The sequence below is a fragment of the Culex pipiens genome, chromosome 1 (genome assembly GCF_016801865.2).
Source record: "Culex pipiens pallens isolate TS chromosome 1, TS_CPP_V2, whole genome shotgun sequence".
NCBI lineage: Eukaryota > Metazoa > Arthropoda > Insecta > Diptera > Culicidae > Culex > Culex pipiens.
The window spans coordinates 33502447-33524985 of record NC_068937.1 but is presented as its reverse complement, the minus strand read 5'-3'; the positions used below and the strand labels follow the sequence as shown (position 1 = coordinate 33524985).

At 37.1% G+C, this 22539-nt stretch overlaps 1 protein-coding gene across 2 annotated transcripts in view; it reads left to right on the top strand.

The window, feature by feature from the left end:
* LOC120419284 (uncharacterized) overlaps positions 1-22539 on the top strand; it is a 135768-nt gene that overhangs the window by 7308 nt on the left and 105921 nt on the right. Inside the window, exon 2 of one of the 2 annotated variants that reach the window (XM_039581951.2) lies at positions 14007-15366. In XM_039581951.2, the coding sequence (XP_039437885.1) occupies positions 14073-15366 (1294 nt within the window). In that variant the 5' untranslated portion in view covers positions 14007-14072. Of the gene's footprint in view, positions 1-14006; positions 15367-19353; positions 20553-22539 lie in introns of those variants that run through there. The other variant, XM_039581952.2, reaches the window with a different exon arrangement.

The following is a 22539-nucleotide window of genomic DNA, read 5'->3' as shown; positions in this document are numbered from 1 at the left end:
GTAAGAAAGCTGTTAATATTAATAATTTAAAAAAAGAGATTTGTAATTTTTGGTTTTCATAAAAGCATTCGATTTGAGACATCATTTTAGCACAAAATTGGTCAAAATTTTCGGATAGTTTCAGAAGAATTTGATAAAATACTGTAATACCGAAAAAATACCTAAATTTGATATCTGATGATCGACCAATTTTGCAATATGCAAACAAAACCTTAGATTGGTATGATAGGAAATTATGTTTTTTTTCGTAAAATTATTTTTATTCGGTCCTTTTTGGTACTGGGACTTGGTTAGGACCGTGTCGGCTTTTGTAATTACATTTTTCTTAAAGCTAAGAGTAACTACAGAGGATCTTGTGTGTAAATGTTAGTGGGAGGGGAGCCGATTACCCACGGCCTACTCGGGGTTAGTAGGGAAGGGATTGATGTTAAAGACAAGGCGTGGGAGAGCAAATTATGTTGTTGCATAATCCTTAATGTAGTGTTGGTATTCCTACCCCACAAACAAACATTAGTTAGATATTTTTAATCAATAGTGATTTTTTCAAAAAATCGAAAAACGGGTCGCAAAAATGTTCAACTCTATTTTTCGATGTAAAAACAAATTTGCAATCAAAAAGTACTCTAGTGAAATTTTGATAAAGAGCACCGTTTTCAAATTAAGGCTAGTTTTCAGGTAACTTTTTTAAAAATAGTTGTAATTTTCCATTTTTCTTAAATTAGTGCACATCTTTGCCCACTTAAAAAATATTTTTGAAGGGTTGAGAAAATTCTCTATATTTTGCTTTTGTGAACTTCGTTGATACGACCCTTAGTTGCTGAGATATTGCCATGCAAAGGTTTAAAAACAACAAAATTGATGCTTTTTAAGTCTCACCCAGAAATGGACCTAATAAAAATAATTTTATGAAGAAAAAAAAATCTCACCCAAACAAATCACTATTTTCTAATGTCGATATCTCAGCAATAGTTCGATTTTCAATGTTAAAATATGAACCATTCGTGAAATTTTTCTATTTTTTCAAAATCAATACATTCATTTTTTTATCAAGACTAACATTCCAAAAGGGCGTAATATTGAATGTTTAGCAGTTTTGAAATGTTAGTTTTAATTTAAAAATTTTGAGAAAATTTAGAGAATTTTTAAAAGTTAAAAATAGTGTTGAGCAATTCCATGCAAAATAGGGAATCGGTTGTACCGGACCCTCTCGGATTTCAATCCTTCTCATATATAAGCCATTTTTGTGTATTTGAAGCCAGTTTTACTCGATAATAATATTTGAGAAGGGCGTAAGTGTTTTAAATATTTTTGTGTTTCCTTATTTAAATATTTCTATATCTCGAAGCCGTTGCATCGTATCCAAAAATGGTCAAAGACAAACTTGTAGAAAATTTGACGGGTTTTCCGAAAAAATACACTGAAGGAAAAAACACGCTGTTTTTATGACATTTTCTGATTTTTAAGTTTAAAAGTCAAATTTGAAGGTGAGCCCACGATTTTTTTCGTTCAAATTTTTTGTGAAAATAGCCTAAAATGTTATAAAAAGCAAGATGGAGCAACTCTCCTAAAAAAATACAAAAATCATTTATTGAAATTTTGTTTGTTTTTTGAAAAGTGCTCTAAACTTCAAAATTTGAAAAAAAAAAACGATTACGGGACTCGATTCTCCAGACAATTTTACATAAAAGTCTTCAATTTGACCACTGTCCTAAGTCCAATCCTTGTGAAGTTACAGCGGTTTTAAAAATAAAAATGTTAAAAACTTGTCAAAAACCATCAAAAACCCATTTTGATACGATGCAATGGCTTCGAGATACTGAAATATTTAAATTCCGAAATACAAAAATATTTAAAACACATAAGCCCTTCTCAAATGACATTATCTGTGTGAAAGTGTGAAACTTGCTTCATACGCACAAAAATGGCTTACATAAGCGCAGGATAACATGTCTACAAAGTTTCATTGAAATCGGAGAGGGTCGAGAAAAAAGTACCTAAAAATCCTGTTTTGAACTGGAATTGCTCTGTTTTTTTGCAAATCAAGTTCTAGTGACTGAAAGTTAAATTAAAAATCACATTTTTTTATCGCCAGATTGATCAAAAAATTCCTTCAAAAATACAGATTTTTAAATTTTTAAATGGACAGCTGCCAAATTTGTTAGGAAAACTATATGGACAAACTAATGATGCAAAATGGCTTCTTTGGGCATACCAAAGGCACCAAAAAAGTTTCAGTCGGATTACAAAATACAACAAAATATCCAATTGCCAAAATCTGAGAGGATTACTGTTTTACTAAAAAATAAACCCATCATTTATATTTACATATTAACCGACACTATCGATCAATGTAGCAGTTTTCTTCAATGTTTTTATATGTTTCTATGTTTTGATAAGAGCAGACAATTTCATTGTTATTTGATTTTATTTACATAGAAAATTGCACGAATTGTTTCCGACATATCGTCAACTGAAAAGTGGGAATACTAAATTTGGGATATCTTCCCAGCCCCTTGATTATTTTCGCAGGGATGCCATTTCCAAAAAAAAAAAAGCAAAAAAACTGTACATTTTCGAAAATTTCAGCCTGAACATACTTTTAACTTGAAATTGGCGCATTTTATCAAAATAGTAGCTAATGCAACATGCAACAACATGAAGGTAGGTCTAGGAGGTCTAATTAAAAAGTTCATTTTCCAAGTGATTTTATAGCCTTTCCTCAGAAAGGCGAGGAAGGCAAAAACGGACAGAGCAAAAGAAACCGAAAAGCTACGATATCTTACATGTTGAAGGAAACATTGCACTATGGGGTTTCAGGCGGCCATAAATCGAAAAACCGACATACTCTAATTATTTTTTTGGTATTTTTTTTTTCGAAAATAAACATTCTAACTAAGAAAAATCCGGAGTTTGAAAGTTGTAGGTTCAAAATTCACTGAATTGCAGACCTTCAAAGGCAAAAATGGTAAGAAAAAACATGTTTTTTGACAAAAAAAATGATTATTTTTCATAGTTGTACTGTGTAGCTGTTTATGTATTTTTTCCTGCATCATTATATATATTCAGAAAAGTAATTGATTCAACTTTTCAATAAAATTTTACAAAACACACTTTTACAGGCTAAAAAAAATAATAAAAATCAAAAAAGATGGATTTTTGTTCAAAATTTAGTTTTTTTCAACTTTGTTAATGGAGTACTTTTTTTGTGTGCATTTGTGCGATCTGAAAATTTCCCAGCTTAAAATTTGAACCATGTCCTAACTTGTCTCCAAATTTCAAAGTGCACTTATGTGCACTTTTTGAGTTATGCCATTTTGAACATTTTGATTCATGCAAGAAAATTAATGATTTCGCGCATACGCTTGGTTAAAATCACAATATTTACCTGCGGAGGCAGAAATGACGTACCTGCTATGTATGTTTTGGAATTGATTTGATATTCATGACTTTGTTGGTACTTAGGTACGTTTAATAAAATTAGAAATACCTATGCTAAGTATTTAACAGCAACAATTCTTCGAATATTCATATCAGTTAGTTGTTGTGTTCTTTTAAAAATATGGATAATAATACCGTAGTGTCCATGTTCGATGTAACGAAGCACCATTCTGAAAATGTGAAAACTGCTTTCGAGTATATTTGTAAGAATTACAACATTGCAGAACCATCACATGATCTACTCAGGGAAAAACTACGCATGTTGTTCTGCAGCTTTAAAACGAGGTATACAAAAGCCCATAGAAGAAGTTCATTTTTTGAGTCATCTAACAAGTGAGTTTGATTTAGAAGGATTTATCGTGGAAAACGTGAATTTAACAAGTGGATCAACGAAAAAACGTGGACGAGAACCCAAAGAGTTTGATGCGAAGAGTGATAGGAGTGTTCGACGTAATGAATCATTGGATCCTAAAGTGGATTCAATTCATAAGGCTTTGTTAATGGCAAGGAGAACAGCATTTAAAAGGCACGATGTGAATGTAGTTAAAGTGATAGGACACCTCCTGAAAAATCAGGATTACTTTTCTAAATTGTACGTTCAGTTAACTAACGACCGACAGTTAAAAACGCCGGAAGAAGCATTTGCGCTGATTATCGAAGCACACCTTACTAAGGCTCAGTATGAAATATTTCATTTTGATTGCCCTTCGAGATATCCGCCTTACAATGTTATAGCAGGTGCCAAAAAACATGCGCACCTCCTGTTGATGTCTGCCTGTGTGGATCAATCGGACCGCGCACTGGACTCACAATCCAGAGGTCGCCGGTTCGAATCCCGGGGCGGACGCAAAAAAAATCTAAGTGTAAATATAGGTATTCGGTGCCCTCTCCCCGTGCCCATACCTTCACACTTAGGAGACCCGGGAGGCGGAGTCTTGTCGCAAAAAGAACGATACACGCCTGTGGATCCGTTGACGAAACCGCAAGGTTTAAGAGGGCCACATTATAAGGTGTTACGTCGATTCCGTTTTTTCCTGTTGAATTCATCGAAGGGTCAGCCTCGAAGATAAAAGTGGAATTGCAAGCTCTGATGAATCATACGGCATCTAGAATACTTCAAGTAATAAGGCAGGATGTGACAGATTATCTAGATAGTCATGATTTAGATTGCGCCGAATTGGTTTTATTGAGTAGTTGGGGAATGGATGGATCCACTGGATATTCTCAATTTAATCATTCATTGCCAGAAGGTAGCATTGATGATTCCGATGTCTTTGCTGCAACGTTAACTCCCATCCAATTATACGTGCATAGTGATGGTAAACATATTTTATGGCATAATCCTACACCTCAAAGCATCAGATTTTGTCGACCAATTATGTTACAGTTTATTAAAGAATCTAGAGAAATCATCCTGAAAACAAAACATGATCTGGAAAAAGAAATGTGTGAATTGACACCTTTGAAAATTGATCTTCCGGGTGATAAATTCGTGTTGATCGATTTTAATTTTGTTTTGAGTATGATAGACGGAAAAGTGCTGACATATATTACTGGTTCATCATCGATGCAAAATTGTCCTATATGTGGGGCAACACCTAATATAATGAACTCCATCGAAAAACTAGAAGAAGGATTTACTGCCAATGAAGACACATTATACTATGGAATATCTCCACTTCATGCTTGGATACGGTTTTTCGTATGTCTGTTACATATTTCATATCGGATGGAGATCAAACAATGGAGGGTTACGAAGGATCTTAAGCTGAATTATCTTAAACGAAAAAAGATGGTTCTGGAAGCATTGCACAAGGCATTTGGATTTAGAGCTGATCAACCAAGATCAGGCGGTAAAGGTACGAGTACTACCGGAAACATTTGTAGGAAAGCATTTTCTAACCCGGAACTTTTAAGCAGTGTATTGGGCATTGAAAAAGAGTTGATCGAGAGATTTCGTAATATTTTGATAGCGATCAACTGCCAATAAGCCATTAATCCTGAAATATTTGATGAATATTGCAAAGATACATATAGGTTCTATTTAGAACACTACGAATGGTATAAAATTCCTGCAACTCTGCATAAAGTGCTTGCTCATGCAGGTAATATAATTCTTCATTCTCCTGCTCCTCTTGGTGTTTTGGCAGAAGAAGCCGCTGAATGTCAACACAAACATTTGAAATTATTTCGTTCGCATTTTGCTAGAAAAAGATCACGAGAAGCAAATTTAATGGATGTATTTTTAAGGGCATTGCATGAGTCGGACCCATATTTAAGTTCAATGTGGGTAAGCAAAAAACATACCAAGAAAGTTTGCTCTTCATACCCAACAGTTGTTAGAAGTTTCATGGTTTTCGAGGATTCTGAAAGTGATACAAGTTCTAACATAATGAATGATCTTATGGATGCTGTTGATGAAGTTGACGAAGATTTTGAAGAAGATGTTGTGGACGAAGATTAGATTTTTGACAGATGAAGTGCATTGAGATATATCTAGTCATGTAATATTTATTAAGTGTTGGTCAATAAATTTTTAATAATCAAATTAATTGCATTTTCATAAACATTCCTTTGTTTCCTCCCCTTCTGTGATGGTACAATGTTCCAGAAAATCCTAAAACATCGTAATTTTTTTTAATTTGGGTGGTGAGGGGGGAGGGGGGGGGGGTCAAAGAGAGGTAGATTTTGACTCAAGAGGAAGGGGAGGGGGATTGAAAGTAAACGAAAACTATAACAAAGCATAAGCCGCCATTCCGTGCATCAAACAGACAGAGCAAGGATATTAAAATTCACCATTTCAATGCATGTGGGCTCAAATGTATAAAAAAATCGAAAAAAATCGAAAATTTAACTTTTTTTTTTTGAAAAATATCAAATTTCATTTGTTTACATGATAATAAGTACAAACAACACAAAAAAGTCACAAAAAAGTGAAAAAATATTTTTGGCCGCTCGCTTCTATGGAAATACCCCATAGTGCATTGGTAGACAAGCTACTACAAACGAGTATAAGTCGAGCCAAAACATATATGCGCCAGCATTCTCGCGCCAGTATTCGTAGCTCAACTTGACAACTTGTCGACTTGGCGACGAAGCGTCAAAAATCAATGCAGTGTGATTTTTTGCGATTTTTCCGATTAATATTCATGCTGTATCGTCTTATTTACGAAGATGAAAATGACGTCCAGCCATAAAGTAAAACCTATACCGTAAACCGGGGTGACTTTGATAGGATTTCAATTTGTTTTTAGAATATTTTCCAACAGGTAAGGTTTTTCTTAAGATTATTATTTTTAAAACATGTACTGGGGTAGACCACACAAAGTCCAAGCACTATTTCGGAAAAAAAGTTTTTTCAATAATGTTTAGAAAAATAGTTACGTTAAAAAATCTTAGTTTGAATTCCGGGGTGACTTTGATAGTCATAGTTTTTCTTGTTAAAATCATATTTAAGATGTTCAAACTTCATTTGTACGTTAAATGTACCATCACTAAAGTAGCTGATATAGTATTTAAGAAAAAAAAATCAATGTTTATATTTAGTTAACTAAGTGTATAAGCTTTTAAGCAAAATACATATAAATTTTAGGTAAAATTGTTAAAAAGTCGGAATTTTGCCTGAAATTTGTTAAAATTAGTTTTGTTTATAAAATTATCGATTTATATTGCATTTTATACTGAATTCGAAGCACGAATCACAAGTTTTCACATTTTACATGAAATTTGTTCAACTGAAATTGCCTATAAATTTAGAGAGTTTTTATAATTGGGTTTCAAAAACACATATTATTTATTTTTAACAAACTTTTTTAACCTTCTCCTAGTGGAAAATTGTCCAAAGAATCCGAAAATTCATTCCGTTTTCCGATAAAAATTATGTTCATTGAGAAAATCATGACACTTTGAGAAGTTTAAAATAATGACATTCATCAACATTTTCTTAACTATAGTTAACTAACTTTTTAAACTTGTCAAAATTTTATGAAAAGTTCTTCTTGAGGTACTTTGAACACTTCTCTACCACGGTCAGTATGTTTCTAAACCATTCCTTACGTATTTTAATTGTACTCTTCATTTTGCGGAAAAATCGTAAACCTATCAAAGTCACCCCGGCTATCAAAGTAACCCCGTTTTACGGTACCTTTCTTTAGTAAGCAAGGCAAAATGTGTCTTTTCAATACTAGTGTTGAAAAGTTCAACTTTTCAGCACCCATTACAGTGCAGTATTTTTTTGCAATTCCAGTGTGAAACTGTCAACTTTTCCTGCCCTTCTGGAAAAACGAAACGGCCTACTTTTCCCTACCGAAAATAACAGAATGGAAAATTAATACCTTTCCATAACAGTGCTGAAAAGTTCTACTTTTCAGCACTGAAATGGGTGTAGTATCGAAAAGTAACATTTTTCAATATTGTTTTGTTTTGAACGATGAATTTACTAAACACATGAATGTTTGACATAAAATTCCACTAAATAAGCGTTTTTCGGAATTGCAAAAATGTTGTAAGTAACTCGTTGCAAAACTTGATTTTTTAAGCACTCGTCGTTTTTATCCAACTCGGTAAACCTCGTTGGATAACTGTACAACTCGTGCTGAAAAAATCTTATTTTTGCAACTTGTTACATAAACTCCTATTTCGCTTGCAAATTTGGGTTTCAATCTTAAAATCATATTAAAAATTTTGTATGACTACATAATAGTGATCAGTAAATCAGATACAGATACAAAATACAGATTTTCAAATTTTGACATGCTAATATTGTCTTACCCAACCCGAAAAAAAATATTGAGTCTTGTTTGGAAAAATATATCAACAGAAAAATAAAATAGTCCTAATACACAGAAAAAATCAATTCTCGTAATCGTGAATTAAGTTCACGAATGTGAACGAAGAAAATTGTTCATGAGTATGGTGCATTTGTACTATAAACGTGAATATATTCCTTCGTGGTTCTCGCATTCGTGAATTTAATTCACGATTTCGAGAATTGATTTTTTACCGAGTAGTTAGCGAAATTCTGGAGGACTCTTCAAATACACTCAACCCCCGGTGGTTGGTCACTTTTTCGTTTGACACTTTTTTAGTTGGTTAGTCAAAGTCAAACTAAAAAGTGACGAACTGTCACTTCTTACCCGGCGTTTACACACACTACCAAAACAAACGTTTGATAGCGTGTAAAAGGGGTGTCAAACTAAAAAGTGACCCCGTTCGTTACTGAAACAAATTGGATGGAAAAATTTTATTATTCAGAATGACCTAGATATCTTTAGCATTACAGCATGTTTAATTTGTTTACAAACAAACTTTTTCCAACATTCTTGTTATTTTTTCTAGCTTGACTATGTTTGTTGAAACACTCGAAACTCAGGATTTAAAAACAAAGCATAGTATGCAACTCAAACATAACCAGGAATTTTCCTAAATAATGCTCTTTTAACTCTTTTCTCACACTTCGTCACAAGTCCGTGCACTAATTCGGTCAATTTTATCAAAAATAGGTCACACCTTTTCCCACATTCTTGTGGGCCTAGAAATACTCCGACCACCAAAGTTCGCACCGATATCAGTGCCCGGAAGTGATGGAAGCTGTTAGGTTAATTCGACTTCCACCGCGAGATCACGCAGGCCACTTCCAGTTCCCATTCTCTATTAGCTTTGGCGCAATAGTTAGCTCGCAAGACTAGTTAGCACTACTGGGTAGTTTACAGATCCATAAATCATTCCAATACCGCGTCACTGTGACAAGTCATGTGAAATGCAGAGCGTTCGATCCTGACGACGGTAGTCCGACGCGTCGGAATAAACCGTTTTTTGAATTGAATTAAGCCCGGTACACCAACGAAAGCCAACCGGACACACCGGTGACAGCACAGGAGGGGTAGTAAATAGTACGATTTATTTCAATTTATTAACCGCATGCAACCGAAACCGACAAACCATCATGGTCCGTCGTGTCCCGCGGGGGATCGTATGATGTACGGAAAGTGATGACTCCGGGACGGAATTGACGATAATGGTGGGCCGCAATCTGACGACGGTTCTCCCCTTTTTGTTTTGTTTGAACTATAATACTGATGGCAATGTTTCAATAACCGTGTGCGGTTTTGGATTTTGTGAAAGAATCGTTTGTTTTTTGGTGGTTAGTGTCTCGGTAGGGATGCTCTAAGATTGTTCCGTACGAACCCTTCATAGCAGCGCAGCTCGGAAGGCATGTCGTTGGATTTATAAAAAAGTCTATAAATTGAAACGGTGAAATGAAATAAACCCTTACCATCCTAGCTCTGAAGGCATCGTTGAAGCAAATTCGAAACAAATCTGAATATCTCTCCCCGTAACTTGCCCAGCAACAGGTTTTGATTGAGCGGTTAGCGCGGGTAATCGGGGATGGTTTTGCGCTTCAGTAGCGCAGTGTGTATTTTATGATGATCATTTGATACGATTTTTTTTTCGGTGCCATCTTTTATGATCCCTTCTCGAGTGAGTACAGCTAGATTTGAAAACCGCACCGAGAGAGGGAGCCAATTGTGCACTTCCGCCATAAAACGGGGTTGACAGCGGTAGCATCATAATCGAGCATAGACTTGGTAAATTATGGCGGCTGTCGTAAATCCCTTTTGCTTTTGTTGCATTTGAAACTGCTTAGAATGAAGAGTTTAAATGGAACAATAGTTTAACAAAAGGTTTCAATAAATGAAAAAATGAATGAATGTTTAAACAGTGACTTCTAAAAATATGTTGATTTATGTTTCATTCTCTGAAAATAATTTATTTTTGGTTGTCCTTAAAATTTGGTGAGTTCTTTCTAAAATAGTTCTAAAATAATATGTAAGATTTTGCTTTTTTTAAAACAAACTATTCTTGCTTGTTGTAAATAATATTTTTGTATGTTTTTCCATCTTTTCAAACATGAGCAGTAAGCTTTCTTAAAAACATTTTCAAAAACAACCTATTTTTTATTGCCATGATATTTATTTTTGTGAGTTTTTCTATTCTTTCAAACATGTTTCTTCAATTCGACATTTTGTCCACATTCGACCTTTTGCCCATTCGACTTATGTCTTTCAACTTTTTGTCATTCATTCGTTGTTATAAAATTAAACACGAATGACGCTTATTCAACATTTATATGGAGAATGGAGATAGTCAAAAAGCTGCTTAAAAAATATGTAGTCCAGACAGACTTGATCTAGACTTGATTACGCAGCTCGACATGTTTGAAGTTGTTATCAGTGAACGCTTTAGTTTCGTCAAGGTATGATAGATTTGGAATCCCTGAACGCGCTTCAATCGACAGAATTGAATTTTAGTAAATCTCCCGCTAATAAATAATTCTCTGCCAACTCACACAAAATCGAAATTAGAGTTGCCCTGACCTCTATTCAGTGTACGTGAAACTTTGTCTTGAGGGGTAATTGTGATCCCTGATTACGAATCCGAGGTAAATTTTTAGATATCTCGTCAGAGGGGCAACTCCTTCTTTTTTTGAACATGCGAAAAAATACGTTTTTTTAATAACTTGCAGCCTGAAATAGTGATCATATGGAAATTTGCTGGCAAAGCAAAGTCGTCAAAAGGACTTTAGGTAAATTGGAACGCCCGATTTGATAACGTACTCAAATATAAAAAAAAAAACGCATTTTTCACCGAAAAAAAAACACACATAATTTTTTTTTAAAACCTGTGCGTTTCTCAACTGTTAAAAAAGGGAATTTATTATCGTTGGAAAAGTTAGTAATCTATTATCATTGGAAAAAATAGGACAATGTAATTCTTGGTTATTACAGTCATGCCTCGGTTTAGCACCGTATATGGGGGATGCAAAACCGAAGGGAGATAATAATCCTATGAAGAATCATCCACATTTTGTAAAAATATAGTGTTTTGGAATCGAGATGATGTCAGCTATCCATTGCAATTATAATTAAATGAAATTTTTCATAAAAATGCCTATTTTTCCTGTTTTTTGAAAATTCAATTTGTTTCTCTAAAAAAAACTCAAAATACTTGTTATTGCAATACGGGTATCAAATGATCGAATTTTTTCATATATTTCGAAAGTTTTAACACAATTTTTTTTAAATACTAAAAAAATCGCAAACTACGTATTTTTGAAAAATACTCAAAAATTTCAGTTTTTCGCAACATGGGTTTCAAATGATCGGGATTTTTGCCTTCCTCACGTTACTGAGGAAAGGCTATAAAATCACTCGAAAAATTAACTTCTCTATAAGACCTCCTAGACCCACCTTCATGTATACCTATCGACTCAGAATCAAATTCTGAGCAAATGTCTGTGTGTGTGGTGGGATGTTGATCAAAAAATTGTCACTCGATTATCTCGACATTGGCTGAACCGATTTTGTCCGTTTTGGCGTCATTCGATCCGTCTTGGGGTCCCATAAGTCGCTATTAAAAATTATGTAGTTTAGTTAAGTACTTCAAAAGTTATGCTAAAAAAACGATTTTAACAAAAGTCCGGAAGATTGTAAAAAGGGTGGTTTTTGTAAGAAAACCCGTCATGCTATACATTTTCAGAAAGGAATTTAAAAGACCTTTCCAACGCGTCCAAGACATTGAAGATCTGACAAATCTATCAAAAGTTATAAGCACTGAAGTGTTATTTTCGCACATTTTCGAGGCCGGATCTCAGATATGTTGATGAAAACGTTGTCCGGATCTCTCATGCGACATATCGTTGGATAGGTATTCAAAAGAGCTTTCCAACGCGTCCAAAACATTGAAGATCTGACAAACGTATCAAAAGTTATAAGCACTTAAGTGTTATTAACGCACTTTTTCGAGGCCGGATCTCAGATATTTTGATGAAAACGTTGTCCGGATCTATCATGCGACCTATCGTAGGATGGGTATTCAAAAGAACTTTCTAACGCGTCCAAAACATTGAAGATCTGACAACCCTATCAAAAGTTATAAGCACTTAAGTGTTATTTACGCAATTTTTGCATTTTGGATGGCACCCTTTAAATGTGAGGAAGGCGCCAACCACCTAAGGGTGGATTAAGTAACGTTTTTTCATTCATTTCGAATGTAATCACAACATTTTTTGAAAATGCTCAAAATTTTCACAAAACTACGTATTTTCGAAAAAAAAAATCAAAATTTAAGTTTTTTTTTACAATGTGGATATCAAACGATCGGGATTTTTTCATACATTTTGAAAGTTATAACCACAAGTTTTTGAAAATACTAAAAAATTTCACAACATTTTTTCGAATTTTTTTTCAAAATTTAAATTTTTCACAATATGGCTATAAAGTGATCGGGATTTTTAAATGTAATGAATTTTTTTTAAAACTCAAAATTATCACAAAACTACGTATTTTTGAAAGAATCGGGAAAGTTATAACTTCCGAAATGTATGAAAAAATCCCGATCGTTTGATACTCATAAAAAACCTAAATTTTGTGTATTTTCAAAAAAAAAAAATTGTGAGAGCTGAAGAAACAAATTGCATTTTCAAAATACAGGAAAAATACGTAAATTAATTGATTGCGTTTAGTTTCGTTGAGAGTTCAGAGGCTTATAAGAAAAAGTTAATTTTTATCGATTGAAGTTTACTGCATCAGTTTTTATGACTCAGTACAGTAACCCCAACTTCCTTCTGGGTGAATTAGCAAGGTTTGAACATGTTCTAATGAGCATGAGCATGAGCATGGTTGACTGCCAATGAGCTGCTACTCCGTTATTGACAGATCAGCTGAAGTTACACAATGAACCAACAGATGAGTAGTGGGAGCTAATCATCCTCACTGTATAACCCCTGAAGATCTCTGCTTTAAGTCAATACCGGCGCCCCCCCAAGGAGATGCAGTTCAACAAAGGTAGGAATATTAGTCCGATAGTTGAAGTTGCAGACTCATCAGACACAGAGTTTGTCGCTCTATACCTGTTGACACCGCATGAGACCGTTGAATCCACAGCATCTCCTTCAAGCATCACGGGAAGTGGGGGAATTGTGTTAGTAGGGAAAGGAAAGGGAGGGTCAGGATTCATCTTGGTAGATGATATGACCAGAATGTGAACCATAATCGTTGCCTTCTGAGCTACGACGCTATGAGAAGGACCTATCATTCGCGTATTTTTTTTTTTACTTCTTGCCGCCGGCGTGCCATCCGAGCAACGATGCTTTGGGATGGGCTTTCAAAACGAAATTAAATTTGAATTAACGCATTATTCGGTGACGTACAATTTAAAATAGATCCGGATTCATTATTGGTAGATGATATGACCAGAAAGTGAAACATAATAGTTGCCTTCCGAGCTTCGACGCTATGAGAAGGACTTTCACAACAAAATGAAATTTTTAGCAACGTATTATTCGTTATCATGTAAACCTCAAATAGTGCTGATACACCGAACTGTTTTAACCGAGGTTTGAACATGTTCTAATCAGTAGATTAACTGTGAGATATGTGATATGATATTTATCGTTTTTCACAGAGTTTATTTTTGGTTTTTAATGTTTTTTTTAAGGTTTAAACAGGGTGCACTAATCCATGACTTTTGATTGATTGTATATTAATGCTTATTTTTTTTGTTTTCAGGTCCGTTGCCAGTCACTTAATCCAATGTTCGCCCTCTAAATCGTAAATCGAACCATCGTCGTCCCGATGAAGAAGTCAAAGCAGCACCGTAAACAGCAGCAGAAAAACCAATCCGTCCACTTCCAAACCCCGCCCCATCCGGGACCACTACCACAGCTACAGCCTCACCACAATGCCGTCCCACTCTGCTGCCAACAGGCCGCCGCCGCCTGCCCTGGCTGCTACCCTCATCCAGTGTACCCGACAACGGCCGGACCGTGCTCCTGCCAGCCTCAGCAAATCTACCAGAATGCCTCCTCCCTCCAAGGTGGCCTACCCATCACCAAACCGACCAACATCGTGGCCACCATGGAGCGTTTCGAGCCGACGACGTCCAAAGTGGCCGGTCACCACCAGGACTATTCGTATGCGTACTACGAACCGGGAGTGGCGCTCCGTCATTCCAATGTGCCCTCGTACATCTTCGACCCGAGTGGGGGTAGTTCCTCGGCGGCCCAACCCGGTCCGTCGTGTTCCCCGCGGACTCCGCCGAACGCTCCGGCCAGTGCCAGCTCGATGCGCACGCTGATGGCGCTCGGCGGTAGCAACAGCCGGAACCGGCTGTACGGCCGACGTAGCGCCGGAAGCGTCGCCCGGTTTCCCGGATCTCCGTGTGAAAACATCTACGAAGAGATCATCCACGAGGAGTGCGAGCAGCCGGGCCCGTCGCAGTCGTCGACGCCCAGCGGCCGGCTGTCGATGCTTTCGCTCAACCAGAGTGTCATCGTGGAGGAGGAGTTCCGGCAGGTGCAGCAGTGCCACCGGAAGGTGCTGGGCGAGTTGAACCTGTCGGTGGAGGCGATGCTGATGCCGGCCGGGGGAGGCAGTCCCGCGAGGGAGGACGATAGCGGCTACGGACGGCGCAGGTCGTACACGTCCGGCGGCACCGATTTGGACTCGGGCTTTTCCGGCAGCAGCGGCGGCACCAGCTACATCGGGAACCTGCGGGCGCGCAAGACCGAGGCTCGGATGTTGCAGCAGCAGCAGAAGTCGCACCATCAGTCGATGGTGCTGTTCGAGGGGTTCAACTCGGGGCCGGAAGATACGCGCAGTGTTGCGAGTTGCGCGTCGATGGATCGACCCGCGGGAAAGGGCATTTGCAAGGGGAAGAACTTGAGCAAACTGTTGAGCGGAAGTACGCGATCGCTGAAGAAAATGCTGGACGGAGGTGGTGGTGAATCGGGCAGGAAGAATAGTGGTGGAACTCACTCTACGCCCAGCTCGCCGACGTTCGTCAAGTCGGCCAAGGCCGGGTTCTGGTCCAAAAAGAGCTGGACCAAGAAGCTGTCTTCGAGTGGAGCTCTGCATCTTAGTTTTGAAGGTAAGTGAGAGCAATTACTTCAGGATTATCTCCCCATGACCAGTTCAGGCCTAGCCGAGTGGCGATGATGACAATAATGATAGGACGCAATTGTTTTGTGTTCTATACGATCTAATTTTAACACCATTTGAGCGCTAAGTAGGAAGCAGTTGATTTGTGTCGCGCTGGACATTGTTTTACGGCCGGCCCGACCGATGTTCCGTTATGTATACCGCGTTGTGCGATGTGGTAAAATTCACGAAATTCTGCTTTCATATTTTTATCACTGTCATTAGTTGGGGTTGTATCTGTGTTTGCTGATCCCTCAATTTACGAGCACTAGTCGGAGGGGATCAAACATATATCGTACATCCTGTAGAATTTAGAAACCGGTGCTCAAAATCAGTCAATTTTGAAGAATCACCTTTGCGGTTAACTTCACGCAGTAGGCCTGGCCATTGAAAAGATGGCTACTGAGGTTAGGTTAGAAGGGATTTGATTAGACTAGTTTTACTACGTAGATTACCTGACCATTTTTAAAATTAGTTAAAAATCTACTACAAACTTCTTTTTTTGGCAATTCTATTGAAAAATACTGAAAAGGTTTGAATAACCAGAAAATGCACTTCTTTTGCAAAGATTCAATCATCCGTCAACTTTCCCACTTCAAACACAGATGTCGCCCGGTGTTTCACACTTCTGCTTCAAGCCCGGACGAGCAGATTAACGATCATCAACGACTTCCACTTTGGCTGGTTGGGGCGGCGAGCTTCTCGCTTGTCAGAACCAGTTGGCGCTGTTTTCTGTCTTCTCTCTGTGCTCGCTAGAGTGAATTCCGGCATCAGCATCGCCTTTAATTCATTCGTTGTGGTTTATTTGTGTGTTTCGTGATTCATTCGCTGTTCTTTGTTTATTTGTCGATTTCGGTTAGTAGCGTTCATCCGGGCTGATTTATTTCTCTTCACTTTGACTTATCTTTTCAGTATGGTAAGGTTTAGTCGTGCATTATCTGCACAATATATGTCCTCATAAAGATGCATTTATCAAACAAATGTTGGAATTTTGACACAAATAATTGTGTTATATTGTCATTTTTCAACGAATCATCTCTGCGATAAACTTTACGCAGTATGCTTGGCTTGGCCACCTTAACGTTTTAAATGTGGTGTCGCACTGCAATTGATAATATTGTTATAGTATACAGTGTTACAGTGTTATTCTCTAGAATTTCGCAAATCTTTCCAGATGTTTTATTTTGTACTGTTTTTAGGTAAAACTTTGTCCATGCAAAAAAAAAAAAAACACATTTTGCATCATTAGTTTTTCGATACAGTGATCCATTGCCTGTGAATATTTGAAAATCTGTATCTTGAGATGAAATTTTCTGATCGATTTGGTGTCTTCGGCAAATTTGTAAGTTTGACTGTTGAGATAAAAATAACGTATTTTTATTTGACATTTTATCACGTTAAATGAATAATCAATTTGTATTTCTTATTTACATTTATTTTTTTATTTTGGGTACTAAAATACATCTTTTGCGCCTAAGTTCAATATGGTGCAATATCGGGTACTGGAATTATAAATTATTGAAAAAATTGGGATTTGTTAAAACAAAAACAAAGTATTGCCAAACATTTTTTTTAAATAATGTTTAGATACGAAAACAAATTTGCAATCGATAATTACTTTACACATGTTTTGATAAAGAGCACTGTTTTAAAATATAGGTATCTTGAGGTAAAATTTTGAAAAAAAAACTTTTAGTTTATAAAAAATGCAAAAAAATTGGAAAGCTGGGAAAGTTTCCAACAATTTTCTTTTTTTTCTAAATTGGTGAGTACGATGGCTGCTGAAATACTGCCCTAAAGCTTAAATTTTACGATAAATTAGTTTTTCCCATTTTCACCTAATTGGGTCCTGAAATTAAGCTTAAATTTGTGATATTTAAAGGATTTAATCTTGACAGAAAAGTTTCTACTTGACAGCTCGTTTCAATGGAACCATAGTTGATCTATCGATAAAATGGTGTTTTGTCCATTTATTTTTGCCATAAAATAAAAAAAAAACTGTGATCAGAAATGGTTTTTAATCGTGTTTTTGTACCATTGTACATAAAAAAATACAAAGGGCTTTAGGACCCTATTGCCCTCAATCGTTATATCGTGGAAACTATTAGTTCGATTTTCAATGCAAAACATGAAACTTTTGTGAAATTTTCTGCTCTTTTCAATAAACATAATTTAGAACTTAAAATATTGCCCAACATTTGAACATGTTTAATATAGGTGTTTTATGCACTTGATTCTAAGAATTCGAAATTTTCTTTATAAAAAAGAGCAGTTTTTTTTTTCTAATTTTTTAACATTGAAAATCCAACCAATATTTTCCGAGCCCTAATCATAACCTATAACTTTGCCAAAGACACTAACTCGATCAGAAAATACCATTCCAAAATTCAGATTTTTGAAATTCCATTTTGTATGGAGCCTTGCATAAAAAAGAAAATCTAAAATCTCGAAAAAAATGCGGAATTCTAGAGAAAAACTTAAATGTATTTTCTCGATATTTCATCATCACCATTTTGGCCGCCATATTGGATTTTAAATTTACAAATCACTTTAAATGATCCAAAAAAGAAACTATTTTGTTTCGTTATTCGATTATTCACTGGGCAGTGCTCGTCCGAGAGAATCATGGCCACACGGACACAGAGAACAAAGCTAGAGATGGGCGAGAGAATCGAACCAGGGACCTTTGACAAACTAACCCAATGACTTAACAGCCTCGGCCACCTAAGCTTGGTGACAGAGGTGTGGTCAGAAGTCACTGTATGACACTTGTTGGAGATTTCTTGTTTCAGCTAACGAATGAACACATTTGTTTTGATGTGTGAGTTGGCAGCATTGTAGAGCTATCTACGTGCGCATGTATTGCGTGTACGTACACGAAGGGTTTTAGGTTAAAATTTGTACCCGCCAGCAAAAACAAATGGTAAGCTGGTGTGCGTGAGATCGGGCTTAGATAACTCTATTCTTTTGAGTGCTTATGCTATTTTCCTTAATAAATTTTGAGGGAACAACTCTCTCGACGCTGTTTTGTTTTTTTTTGTTTTATTCAAAGTGAAATTTTTCTTAGGACTTTTGATAATCGAGTCAGGACTGAATTTTGCATTTTTTTAAATTTAATACAAGTTTTAGCGTTTGATTGTTGAAAACACATTCCGTCGAAAGGGAAGTAATTTTTTTAACATATCCATAATTATTCAATGACAATCTGCTGTTCACCTTATGAGTTCATCTAATGAATTTGAACTAAAACTAATTCATTTGCTGTTCATTTACTCTTTCTCTCTTTCTTTATTCACCTTAACTCCAACAAAACTCTCCCAACTTTAAAAACAAACCTAAACACAACAAACACCACCACACCACTCCGAACTTAACCATCCATTCATCGTGACTCATTCCGAACTACCCTCAGACCTCAGTCCCTCTTCCAACACCTCAACTGACTGTCCCAACTCCTACCAACTCCACACCAACCCTTGAACTTCCTCTCGCGCGCGCGCACACACCCCCACACACACGTGCGCTCACACCAACACAACCTCAAGCTCTCTGCATGTTTGCATGGTGTCGCTTTGACGACATACCTTAGCGGGCGCAGCGGTAACTTGGATGAGGGCAGAGCACCACCACCCGTACTCCTCGCGCTCAACTCTTCGTCACTCCAACTTTAAGTTATGCATCCAGTTTGCGTCCTCCCTCCCTCTCCCACTCTCATCGGGTGGCTCGACAAGGACGGACGGTTTGAGTTGGGCAAGTGAGAGCGAGAGCGGGAGATTCAAGTTCCCCCCATCGCGTTGAACTCACTAGCCAGCTGTCCCAGAGTCACTCCACCGAATGGTGGTCTGTTGCGATGAATTGCACAGAGCTTTGCGCGCGCCGTACGTACAGAACCATGCCGTACGACACTTGCGCGGCGGTCGTCATTACGGTTCGTTGTCTCGCGCGGTTCGGAAGTATTCCCAGCAGCAGTGCGTCGCGCGTCGATCGTCGAAGTAGGCGAGCAAGGACTACTGCGCGATCAGCACAGGACAGGTGCTTTGAGTGTGTTATCCTCCTGGTGTTGGTGTGAGAGGGATCGCGTACGCAGGATCGCGCAAGCACTAACAAACAGCCCTAAAGCAGCTCTGGGTTGGCCCTATATCGCGCTATAGAGTCAATTTGCGGAAAAGTGGTAAATCGAAGTGCCCATCGCAGTGAAGTTTGCTAATTTGAATAACAATAGGAAAAGGTTGACCTCGGCCAGAGTGGGAGGGACCGCCGACCGGACGTGCTTGACGTGCTCCACAGTGGAGCGTTCTTTATTCTCTCGGTCGGTCGGAAGTGCCAGTAAATTGGACGTAATCGTTCCAAAAAAAGAGAAAGAGAGCGTGCTGTGCTGTTCAAACGGCAACCTAGTTCGGTGATTTAGTGCGCGAGTGTTCATCAACGTTAGTAGTTGGTCGCAGCGGGAAAAAAAACGGTCCGTGTTTGCTTATCGTGAATGACATCACAGTGCACTTGGGGACCTCCAGCTAGGAGGCACGGGCTACCCAAAGTTGGAAGAACGGAGTGACACTCTAATTGGAGTCGTGCGTCGTGGATACCAAGTGACAGCGGCTGTACTTACGACACACAATTCAAGTGCGCGTGTTTACTTAAGCTGGAAAGGCCTGTACTTAAAACATCCCAACGGTGTACACCGGGATGGAAATGAATCGATTCGATTGTGCATCGAAGCAACCCCGCGGAATCACGACTCGTTCTTGCGTTTAGCAAAACAGCCTACTACTATTCCAGAACCACAAGCAGCAGTTCGAAAGAAGTGTGTGTGAGTGTGACCGGCCATGATGGAGCGCAAGAAGAAGCACCACAAGAAGAAGAACAATGGCAACAAAAACAAAAACAACGCCGCCAGTAATGGTAACCAACAGGAACAGAAGGAAGAACAACAGCAACAAAAGAATGTGATTAATAATAATGAAGGTGGTGGTGGTAAGAATCGTGCCAAGTTGATATCCAGCAACAAGTCGGTGCTGCCATCGCCGCCACCGTCGCCAAAGTTGAAGGCGACGACGACGACGACAACAACGGAAGCTCATGGGAATAATGACAACAACAATGGCGTCGCTGGGAATGGCGGAGTTGTGCTGATAAAATGTAAGCTGGACTTTGTTTTACTTTGTTTCGTGAGTTACGGATTATTCGAAATATTTCAATTCCAAAAATATTTGAATTCTCAGATAAAAATTCAGATAAATTCGGAGATTGATTAACAAATTGTACAAATGTTGGAAAGCACGCTGGTAGAAAAGTTAATGTCAAATCTAATACATTTAATTTATGAGAAAGGCACAACAACTTTGCTTAAACGTGTGCCTTTGGGTAGGTACACAGAAAATGAAATCATGGTAATATTACATCTACATCGTGGAATATTGACATATTTGCGTCAGAAAATACGTAATATTTCATTTAAATGTTTGTAAATTTGCATAATTATATGTGTAATTGTAATTTTACATATTTCACATAAGTTCATGTAAAATTACATGCAAAAAATATAATAATCTTTATTCCATTATTATTTTTTGGCGTAGACACTTTTAGAAGTAGACATAACATAAATCGAATTGTTCCTTGCATGCCCGAATTAAAAAAATAGGTTTCAATTAAGGGGCTACATACATGTAGCAAATTTAACTGTTATTTATTAAATCAACTAAAAAAAGGATTTCCAACCACTTTTGAAAGTTTCATGAAGATATTTCATGATAAAAGTGAGTAACAGACGATTTAAGCTTGAACTTTTTGAGCAATTTTCTTGAAACACCGAGGTAATTTACGGGTGTCACGATATCTCGATATTTGACGAAGCCCGATTTTAAAAATTTGCTTTAAAAAAAATACAAAAAAAAAAAAAAAACACCCTGGGCTTTGTCATAATGAGTATCATAGGTTTGATGCTTGTTTGGCAAAGAGTATGATTTGATTCGATGTGGAATTAAAATCGAAGTGTTCAGTATATTGCTGAAGCTTCCATTTTTACACATGGACACCACTTCATGCTGCGAGAACCCACTTTGGCGTAGTCTCAGGGCTTAATCGATGGCCGGTAAGCTGTCATCGAGACAAGGAGGTTCTCTGATAGTGGAAATATCACATTTGTACAATGAACCGCTACATATGTGATTTTTCCCTATCTTAATGTGGGTGTCAGGTTAGGATGCGGGTTTAAAAAAAAATGTTTGTAGAATTTAGGATTTTAACTATAAATATCAACTTTTTATACTTTGCCTTTAGTTATTTAGGGACAAAATTAGTAACAGTGAATTTAGTAATTCTATCAGAATCGGTGATTTTCATTCATGTAGCATAAAAACCATTCTGATTTGTCAAAATTTCCATAGAGTCTCGATCAATCAATAGTGAAATGATATCGGACTAAATTCGTTGATCTGTTGAACTAACGGTTGTCGGATTATGATTGTATCGACCATTGTTGCGAATCGAGGATCTACTGGAATTCTGACGAACAAATGGTCGTCTCTTTTTCAATTCACGACTTGTAAAATATCAACTGTTATTTTTTTTTGTTTTTTTAAAAGAAGCCAGACAGGTTTTAAAAGAAACGTTTTTTTTTGGTTAATAATTAAAATGTCGGGGATTTGAGATAAGAGTAGATTTCGGATAGGTTACTTTAAATCTTGTATTCAATTCAAGTTAGGTAGTTATCCGCAAATGAATATTTGGACTTATATGAATAATTGAACATTTTGGACTTATGAATAACACACAACTGTGCATTTATTCTAGAGTCAGATCCATACAGCGTCAGTGTTTATTTGGTCGAAGTGTACTAATTCATTGGCAGATCTGGTTCTAGTTGTAATGTACGACAAGACTACTGACGGACGTGACAGGACGAGGGCCCAGTTTAGAGGTTTCGACATCAACGATGTGCGGCTGGATCACCCTCCCAAAAAAAAAAAAAAAAAAAAAAAAAATACAAAAAAAAAACAAAAAAAAATAATTCTTTTATTTGGGAAACATAAAAATATTTTTATCTTTTTGTGAAATGAACTTTTTAAATATCGGACTTCGGTATGCACACGAGACTAGTTAAACCTGCCTTCACCAAAATTTT